This window comes from Mytilus galloprovincialis, chromosome 13, assembly GCF_965363235.1.
Source record: "Mytilus galloprovincialis chromosome 13, xbMytGall1.hap1.1, whole genome shotgun sequence".
Taxonomy (NCBI): Eukaryota; Metazoa; Mollusca; class Bivalvia; order Mytilida; family Mytilidae; genus Mytilus; species Mytilus galloprovincialis.
The window spans coordinates 41634965-41660235 of NC_134850.1; the positions used below are offsets into that span (position 1 = coordinate 41634965).

At 32.2% G+C, this 25271-nt stretch overlaps 2 protein-coding genes across 2 annotated transcripts in view; both read right to left on the reverse strand.

The window, feature by feature from the left end:
* The window catches only part of LOC143056307 (uncharacterized), a 62479-nt gene extending 61966 nt beyond the window's left edge, over nucleotides 1-513 (reverse strand). Inside the window, exon 1 of the mRNA XM_076229392.1 lies at nucleotides 453-513. The gene's annotated coding sequence lies outside the window, so the exon portion shown is untranslated. The remainder of the gene's footprint in view (nucleotides 1-452) is intronic.
* On the reverse strand, nucleotides 513-25251 carry LOC143056308 (uncharacterized). The gene is made up of 18 exons (XM_076229393.1): nucleotides 25088-25251; nucleotides 23114-23296; nucleotides 22217-22475; nucleotides 20908-21077; nucleotides 19006-19635; nucleotides 16557-16775; nucleotides 15264-15470; nucleotides 14497-14562; nucleotides 13752-13961; nucleotides 12261-12471; nucleotides 10961-11063; nucleotides 9615-9765; nucleotides 8908-9125; nucleotides 7214-7373; nucleotides 5121-5346; nucleotides 4543-4780; nucleotides 4023-4211; nucleotides 513-849 (listed from the first exon to the last, which is right to left on the reverse strand). Exons 1-18 carry the CDS (start codon nucleotides 25206-25208, stop codon nucleotides 535-537), a joined length of 3876 nt encoding a protein of 1291 aa, XP_076085508.1. The 5' UTR covers nucleotides 25209-25251; the 3' UTR covers nucleotides 513-534.
* Nucleotides 25252-25271: the final 20 nt, after the last annotated feature.

Consider the following 25271-nt stretch of genomic DNA (forward strand, 5'->3'; position numbering starts at 1 on the left):
TAAAAACATCCAAGTAAAAAACCCACAACAAAAGCTCCAATTTCTAAGTATCTATCTTTTTTAATCAGTTCATGTAATTTCAAACACAAAAATATTTTTTGTTAATTTTTTGTTAATTTTGTCCAACAATAAGAACCCTAATGTCTTATTGCAAGCTCTAGCAATCAAATTTTGGCAATTTCCTATAGGCTTGTATGCAAACATTTGCAAAACCATTAAATAACAATCTTTCTTCAATCCACAGTTTTTTTTAAGTGTAACTGTAAACTTACTTAGATCTGGTGGTACATAGGCATCAGCATCTACATTGACAGTGTTTCATGGAATCACTTGATCCCCTACAGAGACACTCAATTACTTACTTAGATCTGGTGGTACATAGGCATCAGCATCTACATTGACAGTGTTTCATGGAATCACTTGATCCCCTACAGAGACACTCAATTACTTACTTAGATCTGGTGGTACATAGGCATCAGGATTCACATTGACAGTGTTCCATGGAATTACTTGATCGCCTACAGAGACACTCAATTACTTACTTAGATCTGGTGGTACATAGGCATCAGGATTCACATTGACAGTGTTCCATGGAATTACTTGATCACCCCACACATCTTTTCCGTATCCCAATCCTACTTGTGTCAACTCTATATCTGAGTCTTCATAAACAACAACAGATGCCTTCATCACGGCTGGATTACTGGTTGATAAAAAGTCTTCTGTGAATCGTCCACCGGGAAGAGTTACATCATATGTATGTAAATCACATGTTGCCATGGAGCGCTCACCAGCGTCATTTTGTGCATACATTGTAAAATACAGAGGAACTCCAGTAGCACTAAGTCTCTGAAAAAACAACATAAAAAATTAACTAGACTATAAGTGTCAATAAGACTTCGTGTACCAGCTATTATGTTGCTCATTTAACATCAAACAGTATCCATTACATCTTGGCCCTTAAACATACTAACTGGAAACTTTCTTCTCTAAAATATAGTGTGGATTCATCTCAAATTCATGGAGAAATGTGTTTTTGCGGATTTCATTGTTTTAAGTGAACTACAAGTACATATGTTCAATGTAATACAAATTACATTAAAGCTTTAGCATGCAGAATTTTTCTTAAACAACAAAATCATGTATCAATGAAAATACATTAAAAATTGGTACCCATTAAAATGAATCCACAGATGATTAAGTTTGCAGTGATCCTCTTTCTGTATAGATTTATATAATTATCCAGGATGTTAACCGACAGATCTGGTCCTTGGCTTAAAACTAAATCACTGTTAGGCATTCATAAAAAGTTGGTTTTCCTTTATACAAGTTAATATCTCAAAGACAAGATATTATATTTGTTTGCATGTACATCTCAAAGACAAGACAATATATATATGTTTGCATGTACATCTCAAAGACAAGACAATATATATGTTTGCATGTACATCTCAAAGACAAGACAATATATATGTTTGCATAGACATCTCAAAGACAAGACAATATATATATGTTTGCATGTACATCTCAAAGACAAGACAATATATATGTTTGCATGTACATCTCAAAGACAAGACAATATATATGTTTGCATGTACATCTCAAATACAAGACAATATATATGTTTGCATAGACATCTCAAAGACAAGACAATATATATATGTTTGCATAGACATCTCAAAGACAAGACAATATATATGTTTGCATGTACATCTCAAAGACAAGACAAATATATATGTTTGCATGTACATCTCAAAGACAAGACAATATATATGTTTGCATAGACATCTCAAAGACAAGACAATATATATGTTTGCATAGACATCTCAAAGACAAGACAATATATATGTTTGCATGTACATCTCAAAGACAAGACAATATATATGTTTGCATGTACATCTCAAAGACAAGACAATATATATGTTTGCATAGACATCTCAAAGACAAGACAATATATATATGTTTGCATAGACATCTCAAAGACAAGACAATATATATATGTTTGCATAGACATCTCAAAGACAAGACAATATATATGTTTGCATAGACATCTCAAAGACAAGACAATATATATATGTTTGCATAGACATCTCAAAGACAAGACAATATATATGTTTGCATGTAAATCTCAAAGACAAGACAATATATATGTTTGCATGTACATCTCAAAGACAAGACAATATATATGTTTGCATAGACATCTCAAAGACAAGACAATATATATATGTTTGCATGTACATCTCAAAGACAAGACAATATATATGTTTGCATGTACATCTCAAAGACAAGACAATATATATGTTTGCATGTACATCTCAAATACAAGACAATATATATGTTTGCATAGACATCTCAAAGACAAGACAATATATATATGTTTGCATAGACATCTCAAAGACAAGACAATATATATGTTTGCATGTACATCTCAAAGACAAGACAAATATATATGTTTGCATGTACATCTCAAAGACAAGACAATATATATGTTTGCATAGACATCTCAAAGACAAGACAATATATATGTTTGCATGTACATCTCAAAGACAAGACAATATATATGTTTGCATGTACATCTCAAAGACAAGACAATATATATGTTTGCATGTACATCTCAAAGACAAGACATTATATATGTTTGCATAGACATCTCAAAGACAAGACAATATATATATGTTTGCATAGACATCTCAAAGACAAGACAATATATATATGTTTGCATAGACATCTCAAAGACAAGACAATATATATGTTTGCATAGACATCTCAAAGACAAGACAATATATATATGTTTGCATAGACATCTCAAAGACAAGACAATATATATGTTTGCATGTTAATCTCAAAGACAAGACAATATATATGTTTGCATGTAAATCTCAAAGACAAGACAATATATATGTTTGCATGTACATCTCAAAGACAAGACAATATATATGTTTGCATAGACATCTCAAAGACAAGACAATATATATATGTTTGCATAGACATCTCAAAGACAAGACAATATATATATGTTTGCATAGACATCTCAAAGACAAGACAATATATATATGTTTGCATGTACATCTCAAAGACAAGACAATATATATGTTTGCATGTACATCTCAAAGACAAGACAATATATATGTTTGCATGTACATCTCAAATACAAGACAATATATATGTTTGCATAGACATCTCAAAGACAAGACAATATATATATGTTTGCATAGACATCTCAAAGACAAGACAATATATATGTTTGCATGTACATCTCAAAGACAAGACAAATATATGTTTGCATGTACATCTCAAAGACAAGACAATATATATGTTTGCATAGACATCTCAAAGACAAGACAATATATATGTTTGCATAGACATCTCAAAGACAAGACAATATATATGTTTGCATGTACATCTCAAAGACAAGACAATATATATGTTTGCATGTACATCTCAAAGACAAGACAATATATATGTTTGCATAGACATCTCAAAGACAAGACAATATATATATGTTTACATAGACATCTCAAAGACAAGACAATATATATATGTTTGCATGTACATCTCAAAGACAAGACAATATATATGTTTGCATAGACATCTCAAAGACAAGACAATATATATATGTTTGCATAGACATCTCAAAGACAAGACAATATATATGTTTGCATGTAAATCTCAAAGACAAGACAATATATATGTTTGCATGTAAATCTCAAAGACAAGACAATATATATGTTTGCATAGACATCTCAAAGACAAGACAATATATATATGTTTGCATAGACATCTCAAAGACAAGACAATATATATGTTTGCATAGACATCTCAAAGACAAGACAATATATATGTTTACATGCAAATCTCAAAGACAAGACAAATATATATCTTTGCATAGACATCTCAAAGACCAGGCAATAGAAAAGTATTCATTTTGGCATACAATTTTGATGAAGTAATAAAATTATGAAAACTTTGAAATAAAAATCTATCACCTGAATACTAGAAACAAGCATGTTATAAAGACTTGCCTCATCAACTGATGTCTTTGGTCCACCTAGAGTATGCTGGTCCATTACATCTTTTCCTCCCGGTACTGTTCCCACATCAAGGAAGTAAGCCACGTCACTTCGATCATCCTCAGCACGAACAGCGATTTCAAACATTGGCTCAACATAATCTCTACCTGCTATCTGGTCCACTTCACAACTTGCTGTGGTCTAAATATTTAAATATAGAAAGTTACTTGTTGTAAGTTATGGATTCTTATCATTAAAGTGCGGTGAAATTCAGAATGCTGAAAGATATCTCATGTTGCTCAATTATATTTTCAATTTTCTTTAGTGTTTTATCATTAGGATTTTTTTTTATCATCAATTTTTTCCCTTTTCTCTTCACTTTTCTACACAACTTCTGAAACACCATGTATCAATTAAATGTATTCAAAAGATTTTACCTAGCAGTTAGAAAAAAGCAAAGTTTTTAACATCGAACTATAGAACATTTTTAAAGGATTTAAATAAAAAGTTCAAAACAAAAAAATCATATTACCCTTCTCCTTCTTCCTGGAATCTCATCGTCAGTAAATGGTGAAATATCTGGAGGAGTTTTGTCTTCTTCATCTTTCCTGTTGTCGATCAGTTTCTTAGTAATTGTTGGAGCCTTGTATGACCATAGTTTAGCTTTAAACAAGGTTTTCTTAAAACTAGTAATACCAAGATCGACCTCTAGGGTCACCAGGGCATACAAGTTCAGCTCTATTGGGGTCAGAGCCAAGTACATAACCAGACTGTAAAGAATAGATCAGATAATGCAAATATTCATCAGCATGACAAAAAGGGGCAAAGTTATGAGGCACTAGCTAAATAATTTAACTAGTCACCACAAATCATCAGCACCACAAAAAGGGGTCAAGTTATGAGGCACTAGCCACATTTATTGAACACTTGCTTCTTCTACATTTAATGCATCTGCAAAGTCAAAACAAACTCTACAAAATTATTTATTCAGGTCTCTTTAAAAAAAAAATGGAAGATGTGGTATGAATGCCAATGAGACAACTTTCCACCAAAGTTCAAATGATGTGGATGTAAGCAATTATAGGCAATAAAAATATATTTGCTACTCACCCAACATCTAGAGGGAACTTATTGAATGTAATCTCAGCTGTTGTTGGGAAACGCAAGTCCATAATTCTTCCCTCTAAACGGAGTTTTCCATACAGTAAAAATCCAATACCTAGTTCACCATAGACAGTCACTCCAGCATAAGGTTCTACACCACATATAGCCTTCATTTCTAACACCTTGGCTGCAATTTCAAACTTCATTCCGTAGTATGCTCCAGCACCAAATGCTGAAATTTTATTAAAACTTACATTAAAATTTAGTCTCACACTGGAAATAACAACAAACTTTCCTGGATGTTACTCTTATTTCCCAAAATCTTAACCTACTATGAAACATACCAAGGACAATGCCCCCCCCTTCTTTCTGCTCTGCCATATGCATGAGTATAGTTCCACATAATTTAGATTTGACAAACAGTGATGTTGGCATACAACTTGAAATGGGTAAGCTGTCTGATGCCCCCGCCTGACCATAGGAAATTATAAATTTAACACTATGTATGATGATGTAACTGTAGGAGGAGATAGCCAGACAAACCATGATCTCTTTATGCAGCTAGTACCAAAAAATTGACTACTGTCATTCTCAGAATATTTAAAACTAGAGGGTGATGGTGATGTGTTTGTAGATCTTACTTTACTGAGAATTCTTGCTGCTTACAATTATCTCTATCTATAATGAATTTTGCCCAGTAGTTACAGAGGAAAATATTTTGTAAAAATTTACAAATATTTACAAAATTTATGCAAATTGTTAAAAATTGACTATAAAGGGCAATAACACCTTAAGGGGTCAATTAACCATTTTGGTCATGCTGACTTATTTGTAGGTCTTACTTTGCTGTAATTCATTATGTGTTCGAACATCCTACAAAATATTAAAGTTGTACCTCCAAAACTTTAGGAGGAGATAGCCGGACAAACAATGTATTCTCATCTAGACGGACAGATGGACAGGGGTAAATTAATATGTCCCCCCAATGCGGAGGCATAAAAACATAATTTTGTATTATCATAAGATCCTGTGTAGAAATTATGTTCCTAGGGTCTTACTAAATGTAAAGTTGCTTCATTAAAATATTTACTGTCATTTATTTTTGCTGGTACCAATTTTTCATGGATTGAAAAAAAATGGCATTTTCGTGTATATTTGATTTTGTGGATTTGCCAAAGTTTGCATACAAACATATGGAGTTGTACTTTGTTGAACATTTAAATTCATGGTTTACCTATTCCCATGAAATTGACGAAAATTGTGTATCACACTAATAATAATAAATCCACAGTACATGCTAATTTGAAGTTCCAATTTTTTAGCAACATTTCTTCTAAAACTACTAAAAACATGCATATTGTTGTCTCTTTGGCACTCATACCACATCTTCTTATTTATATTAGTCTTTAATTCAATCCAAATAATATGTATTTTTATTAAGAGCAGCCATATTGTTTTGTACACAGTACAAAACAATTAAACAAACAATGAATATTAAATGATGAAGATTACACACACTGGTGTTTTTACCAAGGTGTCTAAAAATAGGTGAAAATTTGTTTTTTTTGTAATTTTTCACGAGGTCAGAAAAATCTATCAATTTCTGAAATTTTTAAAGCTCTTGTAAAAGTGTTATACTGTGGATTTATTTATTTCCTTGGGTATAAATTTTCATGGATTGAGGAAAACTTATATGTTTGTGGATTTGCAAAAGTCTACATACAAGCCTATAGAAGAGGGACGAAAGATACTAAAGGGACAGTCAAACTCATAAATCTAAAACAAACTGACAAAGAATAAACAAATTTATAATTTGTTGAAGATTTAAATTTGTGTTTAACCTGTACCCATTGAATCCATGAAAATTGGTATCCAACGAATCATAATGAATCCACAGTATTGAATCTATGGATTGTTTAATCATACTCAGATGAAGAACTTTAAAAGGATAAAAATATTAACTGTAAGTATTAATATTAAAGATATTAACTGTAAGTATTAATATTAAAGATATTTAGCTGGAAATATGCAATATACTTTGGTTAAAAACAACATATATGTTTGGACTGGAACATACAAATAAATTTACAATTACTTACAGAACTGCATTGGTATAATTCCACCCACTAACATGTGGATACTGTATTTAAACAGTGTTATATCCTGTTTAGGGAAACTAAAGTCTCCCCCCAGTGTAAAGTCAAAGGATTTGAACACTTCATCACCATTGGACAGTAGCTTAGTCAGGAACTCAGAATACTAAAATTAGAAAATTGAAAAAAACATAATGAATACCAAAGATCATCTCTATTAAATATTATTTTCTTTTTTTTATTATATAACCTACTTTATTCCATGATTTAAGTGTACACCACCAAAAAAAATACATCTTTGTAGCGCTAATGAGTGTTTACATGTAGGTTTTGACTTTCCCTAAAGTTAACATTTCCAAGGGAAATAACTCACAAAAACAGTACTTGTTTTCAAAATTAAATAAGATAACCTGGGTATTGGTATTACAAACCTTGCATATCAAGTTATTGAAAACTTCAAAAATTGCAAGGATTAGTACAATCACGATATATTCTGTTTTCCATGTAGTTCACTTCTCCAAAGGCCATAACTTCGGTGAAAATTACCAAGTGGTACTCCTTCTAGTGCTTGACTCATATTGATAAAATTATCATCTTAATTTTTATTGAAACCAATAATACAATATATAAGCAGGAAAGCTAGCCCTTTAGATGTCTTTTGGATGTTTTTACCATAGGGTTGTTGTCTCATTGACTTATATATCCCATATGTCCTTTTATTTAAATTCTAAAATTGAACAGATATATTAACACAGTCTTATGCTGACCCATTATCAACAAGAATGTGTCCCAAGTACACAGATGCCCCATCCGCATTATCATTGTCTATGTTCAGTGGAGCGTGAAAATAGGGTAAAAACTCTAATTTGGCATTAAAATTAGAGAGATCATATCATAAGGAACATGTATACTAAGTTTCAAGTTGATTGGATTTCAACTTCATCAATAAACTGCTTCGCTGAGCGCAGCTGGATACGCACACAGAGGTCCAACCCTGAACAGTTGGGGCAAAAATGGACACAATATTCAAGCTTGATACAGGTCTGAATTTGGATTGTAATTAAACATTTGACATATAATAGGTTTCTGAATAAATGAAGTCAAAGAACTTGAAATTGGTTATATGAATTGAATTTATATTCAATTAAATATTTCTTGCTGTTGTGCAATACACTGTGCTGTTGCACTATACTTAGTAAATCTGTTGTCAGTCTATAAACAAATAAAGTTCAATTAATTCTCAATGTCATATTAGAAATTTATAAAAATCAAAAGGGAGCTTACATCAATAGATATAAACAATTCACCAAAGTTTCATGTGAATTGCTGACAGCATTTTTGAGTTATTGTCCGAAAACTGGAAAATCCCCCCTTTTTTAATGAATAAAATCCCATAACTCGTAAACGTAAAATCTAAAATTTATAAAAATCGAAAGGGAGCTCACGTCAATAGATATAAACAATTCACCAAAGTTTAATGCAAATTGGTTTAACTTTTTTGAGTTAATGTCCGACATGTTGACAACGGACAGACAGACGGACAGACTGACAGAGGTATACCATAATACGTCCTGTAAACGGGCGTATAAAAACTACCTCGACCAAAAACTTTAACCTGAAGCAGGACGAACAGACGAACGAACGGACGGACGCACAGACCAGAAAACATAATGCCCATAAATGGGGCATGAAAAACATACCAATGCCTTTGCTAAGTCTCTCAAATCTTTCATAAGCTGGGCCACCAATATTGGATCAACGTTCTTGAAGTCCATTAATGTTTCAATGTCACCAACTGTCATATTGGCTAACTTCTCTCCTAAAAGTTTGGCTCCAACCTCTGACAATCCTTGACCAATAGCATAAGCATCCTTTATACCAGTAACAGCAAAATCCAGTTCCTTAAAAATTTCTTCACCTAGAAAAATAAAAGTGATATAATGAAGACAAAACATGTTATAAAATATAACTGTGTGGAATATAATATTTCAGCTCCCTGGCAAAAAAGGGGGATTACAGTCATTAACCATAAAATTAAGATGTTTTTATCCTATGTTTGGTTTCCTTGATTTTGGTGTCCCCAATGGTGAATTCCATTTCTCAATGTTAAAATAAAACTACCTACAAAGAGGTTTTTATTAACAGTTCACAATTTACCTCCCTGTACTTACATAATTACCTCCCTTTCCTGTGTAAAAGTAGAGCACTATTCTTAATAGAAAATCACATGGTCTCCTCCAGGAATAGAACCCAAGACCTCAGTGTTTCAAGGCAGTGCTCTAACTGACTGAGCTAAAAGAAGTACGTCCCTAGCTAAACCTCTAACTACTGGCTAATAATTTTCTACACAAGGGAAGCAATCCCGTCACAACTGTAATAGTTAGCTCCCTTTAGTTTTATAATTTACCTCCCTGTACTGCAAAGGTTCCACTGAATACTTCTCCACTCACACCAACAGTTGTGGGCATACCACTTCCAAGAGCTTTCAGAGAAGACTTTCCGCCAGTTTTTTCATCACTATCATCAATATCTGTTACTGAATAATCCTTACTATTTTTCTAAAATACCACAAAAAAACACAATCAATATATGTTACTATTAAAATTATATAAAGATTTCAAATGAAAGAGAGGCATTATGAATTCATTATTATTCATAGGATACAATTTTCGTTGATTCTGTTGGAACATGTGAACCTAAAATTTAAATGTTCAACAAATTACAAATTGTCTATAGACTTGTGTGCAGACTTTAACAAAACCAAAAAATCATATATCCACAAAAATGCAAGTTTTCATGAATCTAAGAAATTCTATACAAAGGAAAATTAATGAATCCACAGTATTGTTCTTAGAAAGCAGTTAAAAAGAGCTAAGATTTTCCCACAAAATCAATTCCAAAAACATACATGTATATCAAGAAAGTTTTTGGATGCTTTTGTCATAGGGTTGCTGTTGAATTAATGTAAACCTTATTGCGAACCAAATGAAAGTTTTCAGTCATCTCCTCTTGGTCAAGGTATTTAAACTTTTGTCTGTTTTATTGTCCCATTCAATAAATACAATAGCTATGTTTCTCTGTGTAGTTTATTCACTGGGACCTTTAAATTTCTTCTAAGAGAAATCTATCACTCATTGTTTAATTTAACTGAGTAAAAAAATGACTTTCTTAGTTAATGAAAATACATGTGTAATTACTCACAGAACTGCATGTGATGTTGTATTTATTTTAAAAAACTCACATGTTGCACCTAGAAATCATCTTTTTATCAAATTTTATTGCGTCCAAGAAGCCAGAAAACGCCCGGTGTTTACGTTTGACGCCGGAAGCATACCTATGACGTCACCTAGTTTAGGGGCCAAAGAAGATAACATCTTTTGGCGGAATTTTCTTTAATGAAAATTTTACACTGAAATAATGATTGAAATTGAATTATGTACTTGTTTTTCATTAGAATAGAGATAACTGTATTGTATTTGAAGCTTTGCGCGTCACCAGGTTAACTAAATTTGCGACAGTAAAACTACCGATGGATGTCCGCAAAGCTTCAAATACAATACAGTTATCTCTTAACTGATTGATTGTGCTTATAGTTGCATCAGAGTGAAAAAGCTACATGACGAGCTGTTGAAGGTTGGGACTATTGCATTATACTGACACTATAGTCCATACGAGCTGTTGAAGGTTGGGACTATTGCATTATACTTACACTGTAGTCCATACAAGCTGCTGATGGTTGGGCATTATACTTACACTGTAGTCCATACAGGCAGCAATATAAAAGTTCTTCTCTGCTTCAGTTGCATTTCTATCTGTCAATATCTGTAGGCCTGTTTTCATGTCTTTGACGTCGACCCTTAGAAAATCAATAAAAACAGCATTCGAAAAGAGAAAAAACTTATATAATTTTTTCCCAAAAGTACATTATTAGTTAGTTTACAATATTTCCAAATGTATGTCTTTGCAAATAAAAGTATACATTAATTTTTAAGTGTTACAAAGTACAATTTTCTTTAATTTTTTTTCTGTCAAAAGGCGGTAATTAAACCAGAACAAATCATGAACTTGATCTGCAGTCTTCATTATACACCAATGTAGCAAAACAAAAAATTAGATGAAGATCTTAAGGCATTACAACAAGAGTTTGGACAAGTACAATTTCACCTATTTCTAAGTCCAAATTATGTAATTCTGACAAATTTCACTGTACCAAAATGAAAAAGTAAACTCAATATGTTAGTAAATGTAACAATTAAAGTGCTTGTGACCACTGCAAGGGAAAGATTGCTTTCATTTGTATTGGGATCATAAAAACAAAGGTCCGGTAAGGGCCGGTTTTGGCCTCAAATTTCAAGTTCATCTGACGAAAGATTTTGGACACTTTTTAAACGCTTAAATGTCTATTTCAATTGATTCAATTATCTTTTGAGAAAGATTTTAACTGATTCAGTCATTAAAAATGCTCCGATTCAAGCTTAAATATGAAAAATCTATCAAATATGCCAAAAAATGTCTCTTTTCAGATGGTTTTTGTCAAAAATGAAATTGGCCGCATCCGTGTTTATCCTCGACCTTTATATATCTTATGTATTATCATTAAACACAACTTACATTTCAATACCAAGAATGAACACGAATGCGGCCCCTTTCATTTAAGACGGAAACCGTCTGAAATTTAACTGAAATGCTGAAATTGTGAAGATTTCAGTAATTTAGCATGACTTAATGATGCAAGTACACGATATATGTACGTTGTAATGCCAAAAAACAGCCCATATTTATGTAGCAGAGGCATTATATCTTCCAAAAAATAACTAAAAGTTTACATTTAAACAATTTTGTAAAATTGCTATATTTTGGGGCCAAAAAGGGGTCTTACTGAACCTACTCCTTTGCTTTGTTTTAAGCAGTACATATCTATGCAATATTTAAAAAAAAAAATTACCCAAAAAATCAGATCTGATGGAATTACATACATGGCAAGATAGTAAACTCACAAATTTATTTGAATCCAAAATTCAGCCCTAAAAAGTTAACTATTTTCACTACATACTCTGTTGCTGCACGTCTACGTCTCCTACGTCCTGCACATGTTCCCTTTTTCAGGTCAGATGCTGTCAGTAACTGATAATCTTCACATGTTCCAGGAGAAATGTAGCATGCAGTCAATCCTATGGTAGTCTTGTAAGCTGTAGCTGATGTTGTTGTGTCCAGGGTAAAGTTTAACATGAATGAGCTCGACAATGATTCAACCTGTTCAATTCCTGTAAAAATCAAATTTAAAAAACTTGATTAATTTGCAACATTCCTGTTTACAATCAATTTTCATCATGGTTTTCACAGTTTTATTGATCATTTCTTTATGCATTTTTTAGCCTTGGAATAATAACCTTTAATAAATTGCTTCGCCGAGTGCAGCTGGATATGACAGCAGAGGTCCAACCCTAAACAGTTGGGGCAAAAATGGACACAATATTCGCACTTGATACAGGTCTGAATTTGGATTTTAATTAAATATTTGACACATAATAGGTTTCTGACACAGAATAACTGTAGTCAAAGAACTAGAATTGGTTATGTGATTTGAATTTATATTCATTTTTTGGCTTTTGTGCAATACACTATGCTGTTGTGAATTGACCCCCCTTCCTCTCCCCCCTCTTTTTTTTTTGCAAAAATAAAAAAAAATATTTGAAGAAATTTTCTTTTTAATTTCTGAAATCTTGAAAACAAATTGTCCCCAACTCCCAATTTTTTTTAACCTCCTCCTCCCCACCCCCCCTTTTCCAAAAACAAATTCTTTCCCTTAAGATATGGTCATAATCTCAAATTTCCAATGGAGTTTGCAACCATAATAACCCATTTAAATACATCATGCAGTGTAAGGGAGGTAATTCAAAATGTTGTGTTTGAATTACTTCCCTTACACTGCTTTTAAATTATGTTTTGTACTTCAGTAATTGTCCATTAACTTAACTAGGACACCCTTGTTTATCCCCCTTGTTTGCCCCTAATTCCTAAACGGTTTGAGCCATAACCCTCCAAAGCCAATTTTTACCATCCCTTTGTGGTATGGAAACTTATAGTATAATTTCAGAGAGATCCATACACCTTTCCACAAGTTATTGTTTGGAAACTAGAAAAATGCTTATTTGGGCCCCTTTTTGGTCCCTAATTCCTAAACTGTTGGGACCATAACCCCCAAAATCAATCCCAACCTTCCTTTTGTGGTCATAAACCTTGTGTTTAAATTTCATAGATTTCTATTTACTTCTCTAAAGTTATTGTGGGAAAACCAAATGTCTTCGGACGACAACTATGACGACGACGTCGACAACAACGTGATACCAATATAAGACCGCAAAATTTTTTGCGGCCGTATAAAAATTAATAGAAGGAAAAACAATAAATCACTGTTAAATAAGGAAAATCTCCCAATGTTGAAATTTCTAAAACATATGACAAAAATAAAGAATTTAACATGGCATCATTATCTTTTCAACCCTTTATAGTATTTTAAATGGTCCCATTACAAAGTGAATACCATCAATTGAATTCAGTCCAGTTCTTGTCCAAGTGTGTCTCTCTAGAGTGTAGTCAATTTGATCAGCACACGAATCCAAAGCAAATGTCAGCTCAGTGTTACGTGTACCAGGTACAAAGTCCAAATCTAAGCAACATGTCACACTGAAACAGTCAGCAGCCATCTGACATCTCGTCTGAGCATAGGTGGTAAAGGTTACACCAGAACAGCCTATAAAATTACAATAATAACATTGTCCCCTTTATATAATGATATTTAGATGAAGGAATAATTGATTTTCATTTGGTTAACATCCAGTTGAAAATATTGTACAATTTTTGTATGCTTAGCATCTTGTGGCAAATATTCCTTGATATTAAAAATAAACAAATAACTAATATCCAATACTGTGGATTCATTATTATTCGTGGGATATCAATTTTCGTGGATTTCTTTGGTACAGGTGAACCACGAATTTAAATGTTCAACGAAGTACATATTTGCTATTAGGTTATATGCAAACTTTGACAAAACCACAGTATGTAGGTGCTGCAATGCAGGTTGACCAAGACAAAATTAAGAAATGGTCTGCTACTGTGAGTATATTGGTTAGCGGATCTATTTTGTATAAATAGATTATTAAGACACGCTACTTTATTTGTATAAATTGTTTGTAATATCTGATGGTGGTAACTCATTTTTATTTTACAACATATTTAATCATAAATTAATTAATAACAATACAAAAAAAATCATATAACTATACCTTGATCGTATGTTCCTGTAGAAAACTGGGAACAAACTGTTGGCTTCCAATAGTCAAAGGTTATTCCTGTCAAAATGTAAAATAAAGTTATGGTTGTATAAACTTTTTTATTAGTTTCACATATAATGCCTGTAATCTCTGGTCAATCTTAAAAAATCTGCCTATTTTATTATAATAGGTATAAAACCACTAATTTGGCCCAGTCAGAAACACTTACAAGAAAGTAGTACAAATTTCAAACAAAATAGTTCCACTTTGTCAATAAGTAAAATATTTGGGACTTGGGATCACTGTAGAATTCTTGTTAAAAGTTTCTTTTAAATAATCAAAAATATATGAAAATAAAATAGGAGGGCATATTTGCCCTGTTGCTCAGATGATAAAAAGTACCTGGTTTTGTACTACCCAACTTCCTGGAACCAAAGCACTCTTATATGCAATTAAAGGTATGTTGAATTGTTCACCACAAATCAGGAAAAGGTATAGTTTTGACATAAAATGACTGTCACATTATTTGAACTTAAAACATAATAGCTATGAATGCTTGAAGTCACTGAATTTAACATAGACAGCAATGGGGCTATGAATTAGTTGTTTTATTCCCCAAAATATAAATTTTTCACAATAAGAGAGAAAAATAGAACTGATTAATCATGAATACCTATGGAACAAAAATAGTTAATAAATTCCCAAAGCCAACTCTTTTATGGAAATTGCAGAGGGAATAATTATCTTTAATTTTGATGAAGTCAATTTTCAATACATACCATAGAAAGGTAAGTTAGGCTCTGTACACTCAGGATAGTAAAGTCTGTTACTGGTAAATATGGTATAGTCTTGTAAACAAGACCCTGCTCCAGATTCAAAACAAAATTTGATAGTTAAATCAACATTAAAGTGTTTCATTGACGCAACATGGTTTACACGATACATGACTCTCAAAACTCCATAGAGGTTCAGGTATTCTGATGTTCCTGTAAAAGAAGATGAAATGTTTGTTTTCATTAAAACTTATGTAAGAGAGTACATTAAAATCCTGACAAGATTATTAAAAATATGAAAAACCATCTCACTAAGAAAATATACCTTTGATTCAATGAGCCACTATTAAAAGTGTGGTATTCATACAAACACCTGTCTGAAATAGTACTTATAAATTTTCTACACATATGACATGGTAGATTGTTTTTTGCTTACATCAAGAGTATTTCATAAAGGAGTAGGTCCAGTAAGACCCCTTTTTGGCCCCAAAATATAGCAGTTTTACAAAATTGTTAAAATGTAAACTTTTAGCTATTTATTGGAAAGTAGAATACTTCTGTTACATAAATATGGGCTGTTTTTGACCATACAATGCACATGTATCGGATACTAGCATCATTAAGTCATGCTAAATTACTGAAATCTTCACAATTTAAGCATTTGAGTTAATTTTTAGACGGTTTTCGTCTAAAATGGAAGTGTTCATTCTTAATATTTAAATGTAAGTTGTATTTTATGATGGTACATAACATATACAAAGGTTGAGGATGAACACGGATGCGGACACTTTCATTTTTGACAAAAACCATCTGAAAAGTGACATAATATGGCATATTTGATAGATTTTTAATATTTAAGCTTAGATTTGAGCGTCTTTAATGACTAAATCAGACCAAATCTTTCACATAAACTAATTGAATCTACTTAATTAGACACTTAAAAGTTTAAAATGTTATCAAAAGCTTTCAGGAGATGAACCTGAAGTTTGAGGCCAAAATCGACTCTTATCGGACCTACTCCTTTTCCTGAAAGAACAAATTTTGTAAACTAAAATATGACAATATTTTAGTCCATGGTAAAGAACATAAATAAAAAAAAATCTATTTTGAAGGTTAAGGACATTATATAACTCTGCATGTAAAATTCACCATTGAAGAGAGCAGTTTAAATGGAGAGAAATGATTCCTGTGATTTTTTTTCACAAATCATCTAGATTAGATATATTGAAACATTCATCACTTATGAGTAGTTTTACTCTTAAAGATTTTTTGTGAAAAAGCTGGTGCTCTGTAACATACCCCAAGCATAATTCAGTAAATCCTTATCAATTATCAGATTTTCCAACTGTATCTTCAGCGTGTAGCTACAAGTATTCATGGTCACGGCAACAAAAAAGTCTCGTTTCAAAACATCAGACTTGGCACAACAGGAAACAGCATTACAATCAGTAGCAATATGACACAGTAAATCCGATGAAGGTAGAAGAGTTAAATCCCCTGATGTTACATTGTTACATTCTGTAATAGAATATTTTTATTATGTTATGCATTAGAAAAATTAAAGTGCTTGTAAGCACTGAAAAGTAAAGATTGCTTTAATTTATCAGTGGGAAGTAAAATTAACAAGTGAAACTGTGAGCTACTGCTCACTGATGATACCCCCGCCGCAAGTGGATAATATTAATAGTGTAAAAATATGCAAGTGTTCGGTAAACAGGAAGTTGTCGAGTGATGAATCTGAAAACGCATCACACAGTATAGCTGACTTATAAAAAACCTGAAACCAAATTTCAGAAATCCTTGTATTGTAGTTCCTGAGAAAAATGTGACGAAAATTTTTAACTTGGTTATCATGTGTAAAATCATACAACTGTTCGGTAAACAGGAAGTAGTCGAGTGATGAATCTGAAAACGCATCACACGGTATAGCTGACTTATATAAATCCTGAAACCAAATTTCAGAAATCCTTGTATTGTAGTTCCTGAGAAAAATGTGACAAAAATTTTCAACTTGGCTATCATGTGTAAAATCATACAAGTGTTCGGTAAACAGGAAGTTGTCGAGTGATGAATCTGAAAACGCATCACACGGTATAGCTGACTTATATAAATCCTGAAACCAAATTTCAGAAATCCTTATATTGTAGTTCCTGAGAAAAATGTGACGAAAATTTTCAACTTGGCTATCATGTGTAAAATCAGACAAGTGTTCGGTAAACAGGAAGTTGTCAAGTGATGAATCTGAAAACGCATCACACGGTATGGCTGACATATATAAATGTTGATACCAAATTACAGAAAGGGTGGATGTGTAGTTCCTGAGAAAAATGTGACGAAAGTTTCATGGGACGGACTGACTGACGGACGGACTGATGGACGGACTGATGGACGGACGGACTGACAGACAGAGGTAAAACAGTATACCCCCCATTTTTTAAAGCGGGGGTATAAATATTGCATTGTGTAAAGAATTTGTTGTACTACAATAACGGACAAAGGAAGATAACTCCAATTTTAAAGATTACTTGAACAATGACATCATTGATATTTTTAGAACAGACATTAGATTCCTGCACCTTGCACAAGTTATGTAATTTTCTTGACAAGTATAACATCATTTTGTAACTTTAATATCTTAGCATATATTTCATTGATAAATTTCTGGAAATGTTCATGGATAGGATATTTTAGAGTGTTACATGTATGATCAATGCATTATATTATGTGTATCTCAAAAGTAGTGATCATCCTTGGAAGACTTAGATATCAAGTCAGCATACCTGCCAACTTTTCAAAATGCCCATGGGGGTTTTGCGTGCAAGATGGCTGTCATAGTCCTAAAAAACCTTCAAAGGGGCCGGCAAATACATTTAAATGTTGTTTTTTGGCTTCTCCATACTTTTATAAGCTGAAAGTCATTGTAAAATTAATTGTTTTGTTTAAATTGTGGACAAAATTGCTCTTTCAAAATTTAATTTTGGGAGCCTCTATGGGGGAAATCCCCCACAAATAGTGACAGTTGGCAGGTATGAGTCAGTAACATAGGGTTTTGATTGCATTTCATGCAATCTTTACCCAAAAAGCAAATTTTTATATATTGATAGAAAGAGAAACCAAATTTAATAGATGTAAGACTACTTCAAGCTACAAGTACAATTTTATCAATTATTATCAAAATACAGCCATTTTAACAAGAAGTTTATAACTGATCATTTTAGTGACTACAGTATATTTTTATATCATTGAAAATTAATCTTTTTAGTTGAGATTTTTTTAAGATTAACTTTTTGTCAGTAAGAAATGTAATTTTATTTCTGGTTAAACAAGAAACAGGTTTCTTTTGGCAAAAAAAAAAAAGAAGAAGATTTTTTCCATTTAATAGATGAAACAACAACTTTAATTTCTGAAACAATGAATTGGAAAAGATAGGATGTTAGGTAATTGTACACGAGACAAAAAACTCTCATGAAACACTTAAAGTCAATTATAGTAATAGCACTTACATTGAAACTTTCATACTTGACTGTTGAAATATACGTATGATCTACATTTTTTACAAAAATTTGAATATAATAAATTGAAGCCAAAACCTTCACCACTTCACTCTTTTTATCACTTTTTTTATAATACAAACCATTATTCCACCCATCTACAGCCCCAACATAGGGTGATCCAGTAAAGTTAAAAATATTGGAACACAAAATATACTTGACCACTTCACTCTCCCTATCTAATTTATAATACAAACCATTATTCCATCCATCTACAGCACCAACATAGGGTGATCCAGTAAAGTTACAAATGTTGGAATACAATATATACTTGACCACTACACTCTCCCTATCTAATTTATGATACAAACCATTATTCCATCCATCTACAGCCCCAACATAGGGTGATCCAGTAAAGTTACAGATGTTGGAATACAATATATACTTGACCACTACACTCTCCCTATCTAATTTATGATACAAACCATTGTTCCATCCATCTACAGCACCAACATAGGGTGATCCAGTAAAGTTACAAATGTTGGAATACAATATATACTTGACCACTACACTCTCCCTATCTAATTTATAATACAAACCATTATTCCATCCATCTACAGCACCAACATAGGGTGATCCAGTAAAGTTACAAATGTTGGAATACAATATATACTTGACCACTACACTCTCCCTATCTAATTTATGATACAAACCATTATTCCATCCATCTACAGCACCAACATAGGGTGATCCAGTAAAGTTACAAATGTTGGAATACTCCATAAAATCATCTATCTGTAGTAACTGTGTTAAATCATCAGCATCCACTATTGACATATTTGTTAATCCAAGACTTCTATCTGCTAACCATGTGGATAGAGAGAATCCTTCAAAGAAAACAAAAAACCTGTTATAAATCATCAGCATCGACTATTGACATAGTTGTTTATCCAAGACTTCTATCTGCTAACCATGTGGATAGAGAGAATCCTGCAAAGAAAACAAAGAAACTGTATTAAATCATCTGCATCCACTATTGACATAGTTGTTTATCCAAGACTTCTATCTGCTAACCATGTGGATAGAGAGAATCCTGCAAAGAAAACAAAGAAACTGTAATAAATTTTCAGCATCCACTATTGACATAGTTGTTTATCCAAGACTTCTATCTGCTAACCATGTGGATAGAGAGAATCCTGAAAAGAAAACATAGAAACTGTAATAAATTTTCAGCATCGACTATTGACATAGTTGTTTAACCAAGACTTCTATCTGCTAACCATGTGGATAGAGAGAATCCTGAAAAGAAAACATAGAAACTGTAATAAATTTTCAGCATCGACTATTGACATAGTTGTTTAACCAAGACTTTTGTGAGAATTGTGAGTTTAAATTAATGTCGCCCTGAAATTGTGGTTTCTTTGATAATGTTGTCTATTTTCTAAGCATGACAAGTATGATAAGAAGATTACCATATTTATTGATATAGCAAAGAAAACAAAGAACAGCTATATCAATAAATATGGTAATCTTCTTATCATACTTGTCATGCTTAGAAAATAGACAACATTATCAAAGAAACCACAATTTCAGGGCGACATTAATTTAAACTCACAATTCAAACCGATTTAATACTGATAACAACAATTTGCATTTTGATTTTCTTACTGCTTCTAAATTTATTTTTCTTATTTTCTTGTAAACAATCTTGTCATTCGAAAATATCCAACAGTACATTGTTTTTTGTTGTTTTTTTTTTAGTTTAATCTCATTTTCAATTTAACTGGTTTAGAAAACAAATCTTTAACATTCTTAAATGAACTAAGGCTCCAGTGGCGGATCCAGGGGGGGGGCCCTCCTTTTTTTTTTTTTACGATCAATGCATTTGAATGGGGACATATAGTTGTAACCCCCCCTTTTAAAAATTTCTGGATCCGCCACTAGGCTCCAGCTCCCTCAGCCAAAGTTGACCATAGATGGATTTGGCTATTTTTTTTAAGTCCCTTTTAGTCATACAGCTCTTCACATCCTTGGCTTGCAATTTTTTGGCCTTGAGTGTTTCTCAATAAAGGTTAATCCAGAAAAGCAGTTCCAAGTCTTCTGACACAAAAAAATTATAAATATTATTTTCATTTTTTAAACCCGACTACTTCTCTCACCTGCATCCTTGAAGTCTGTATTGAAATCACAGCTTTCTTTATCAAAGACTGTCTTATTAAAGATGGTGTATTCCTGGTCACATGCCAATGAGGTATCAGCATTCAGGCAGAACTTTATTGACATTGTAATTTCATACTGGTTACTTAGCAACAGATTGCTTACTAGGTAACTATAAAAAAGAAATATGAAAGTAGTAAAAAAAAGTAAGTTTCATATTTAAGAGGGGGGGGGGGGGATTTCAGATTGATTTGATAAACATCTATGTCTCTATATATGCTATAACTGTAGAAATAATAGAATTTAACATTCAGCTTGTTTCACATGATGTCTTATGAAATTATTCATAAGTTACATTAATTTTTCATGGTTTATAAGATAAAATGGCTACCTATTCTGTATCAATAACAATTTCACTTCTGCATTTCCTAATTGTTTAGGGAGGTTTTATTTTAATTAGATTTCAATGAAATGGCTACGACAGGGGATAATTAAAGGCTGTTTAATATTCAGCATCAATTATCAAATGTATTCATATATTCAGGACCAAAATATCACTAGCATGAATATTGACTACTTTGTCCTAGACTCATGTGCTGACCTGGATTTTTATTGTCAAGATTAACAGTTTACAGGACAACAGTGGTCAAACCTTGACATTCAGAGTATTTTACTACTAAACAATTGAAGCAGTTCTTTTGTATTTAAGTTTGATTATATAAAACTATTAACTATCAAGTGAAATATTTTGAGTTTAAACAAGAATGTGTCCCCAGTACACTGATGCCCCATCCGCACTATCATTTTCTATGTTCAGTGGACCGTGAAAATGGGGGGAAATCTCTAATTTGGCATTAAAATCAGAAAGATCATATCATAGGAAACATGAGTACTAAGTTTCAAGTTGATTGAACTTCAACTTCATCAAAAACTACCTGGACCAAAAACTTTAACCTGAAGTGGGACAGACAGACGAACGATCAAACAGACGGACGGACGCAGACCAGAAAACATAATGCCCATAAATGGGGCATAAAAAGCAAAAATGAAGCCTGAATTGTATGGAGAAAATAAATTATAAAACAAGAATGTGTCCATAGGACTCCATGCACCCTCACCCTATCACATTTCTATTTTCAGTGAAACATGAAAACCCTAATTTTGCATAAACAGTTTACCTCATAATAAACAAATGTACTAAGTTTCAAGTTTATGTTGCCTCAAACTACCTTAAATCAAAACTTTAACCTGATACACAGATGGACAGACATTTAAATATAATGCCCCTCTCTTATCCTATCATAAACTTACTTTATTTCAGCCAAGCCATATAAGGAGAATTTGCCACTAGATCCAAAGTCATAAGCATGTAATGATATCTCAGTTTCCAGTTTGTCCACTTTAAGACGCAGTCTGTTGCCACATGTGTCCACAATCATTTTATATTCCAGTGATGAATTAAGCTTAGGCACATCAACACAGCATCGTACCCCATTACAGTCTGTTGGGACACTACATACTATGGTATCAGCTGGTGTAAATGTATTGTGTGCAATTGATGAACCACATTCTGAATAACAAAAAAATAAAATTTGTATCTATATGTTTACAGTTTGCAATATACGTTAATAAAATCTTATTATAATTATTATAAGAGAAACAAAACTTTGCATTTTACACAATATAATTTTCTTTCGTGATTGTGTTGTTCCACAGACAGAAAGAGCTTCATTTGCATCCCTCTCAAACCTCTCCATTTCCTTTTCCAGTGAATGATATTTTTACACTGTAACAGACTTTAAAAAAATTGACAGATGTTAAAAATTTAAAAAATGTAAGCAAAGAAACTTGATTCAGGAAACTTTACTTACAGCAAGATTTAAACAAGTTCCAGCTCAGCTTGAATTCAATTACTTACTTTCATCAATATGAACCATTGCATTTTTATATCCCTCCAAATTTTAAAATACATGTAACCGGAGAGCTCGAATTTCATTACAAAATTGCTTGTCTCCACCGGGACTCAAACCCGGGACCTCTGTGTTACAAGGCAGCGCACTAACCGACTGAGCTAAAGAAGTACTTCCTTAGCTCAACCGATTACGGCTGACTAAGTATCTACTAAGTTTTCTAAGGGAAGCAATCCTGTCACATACATCACAATTTACTTTTTGTATACATAGTGGCTAAAAAATTCAATCTACTTACCATTATTGAAGCCATTTGTTGCCGTTGCAGTCATAAATGGAGTCATAACATTGTAGCACTTGTCATCAAGACTGAAGTAATTGTTAACATCAAGGTCTTCGACCAGTTGTAGACTGGCCCATTCTGGTAGGGGTGAAGTGTTGGCTGGTAGACCAACTGATGACAGCCATGAACTATATGAAACTGTAATGAGATATTTCTTATTATTATTACACAGTAAGCTATTAGCAAAATACTTTTCTGTTGAAAACTTTCAATTTTAACTCTTTAGGAAAACAAAAAACTCATCAAGAATCGGATAAAAAATTCTCATATTATAAAGTGGACATTATACATGAAGAAACTTTTTTAAAATGTTCTCAAACAAAATAAAAAATCACTTTTTATTGCGAACTAAATGAAACTTGAAAGATTCATCTCCTATTGGTCAATCTATTTAAACTTTTGTAAGTTCTTTTGTCCCATTGAATAAATACAATAGCTATTGTTCTCTGTGTACCGTAGGAACTTGCCTATTAGTTGATCCGACTATAAGTCGGTAGTCGGTTGACCTTTTCAGCTCCAAATTCTAAGGATTTAGTCTTGACCCTCGTATAAGTCGGACAAAATTTTGACATTTTTTTTGCAGCTGACAGTTACTGAAAGCCGGTAAAACCAATGCAAATCCAGGAATTATATTCATTTTCTGCATGAATGTTTGTTTGGTTTGAATTTAGTTGATGTTGATTATGATAATTTATATAGCTGTTAATAATAAAGATGTATTTATTCCTGTTGTTTTGTTCACTGTTTGATTACAGATTAGCCATGTGTTGTTTACGTAATGCATCAATGATTTTGTAGGGTGTGACTTTTTGTCCTACCAAATTTGTGACTTTATGTCCTGTGACTTTCTGTCCGTTTCCCAAAATGAATACACAACTGGAAACAGTCGGAAATTCAACACAAACTGACAAAAAAGGTTAACAGAGAACAAATAAAACACAAAAGACAGTATTGTAGTTATTTATTTTCAACAAAAACATTTTATTTAGGGATTTATGTAGATTTGGCAATCACCAACGTAGTTTTGACCAGGAAATTCACTCCTGACCACTTTTCTCGAGCTTGGATTTTTCCTCTGGTCGCTGGATCTCGTCTATTAGTCGGTACCCCTCTCTGGATTAGGAATTTTACTCCCAATTTCCCGACTAATAGGCAAGTTCCTACAATAGTTTATTTACTGGGACCTTTAAATTTCTTCCAAGAGAAATCTATCACTCATTGATTATTTTACCTGAGTAAAAAACTTATCTTATAAATAGACGAAAATACATGTTTTATACTAAAAACTGCATGTGATGTTGTATTTATTCAATATTAATAATATATTTTCAATCTGTTGAATGTAAACAGTGATTCAATCATTTAATTAAATTTGATTTCTGACAAAAAATTCAACATTGTTCCTATTTAAATTTGTTTATTTTTTGTGTTTGACAAATAAAAACTGGAAAATTATTATGTTCAAATTAAGGCCTTCTGAAATGTATTTTATAACTAAAAGAACAAAAAAATTGCAAATTTCAATAGGAACAATGCTAAAAAATCTGTCAGAAATCAACTTTTTATGATTAAATCAGTGTTTAAATTGAACTGATTGAAAATATATTATTAATATTTAATTACAACATCACATGCAGTTTTTGAATATAACACATGTATTTTCATCAATTTATGAGATATTTTTTTACTCAGTTAAATTAATCAATGAGTGATAGATTTCTCTTGAAAGAAATTTAAAGGTCCCAGTGAATAAACTACACAGATAACAATAGCTATTGTATTTTTTCAATGGGTCACAATAGAACTGACAAAAGTTAAAATAGATTGACCAATAGGAGATGAATCTGTGGCAAACTTTTTTTTGGTTTGCAATAAAAGTAAAAAAGAAAGAACAAGATAGTAATGAAAGGTATGTAAATAAAAACTTACACAGTGGATTAATAAAGCCTGTTGCCCTATCACAAACTTGCTTCAAAAGTTCAAAGTCAGTGAGGATGGTTTCTTCTAAAGCACAGGCACCGTAAGCTTCATAACAAGCCATCAGGTCCATGTTCACTAAGTACTTATTACTTGTAACAAGATTGTTCACTGTAAACCTACAATATTATGTACA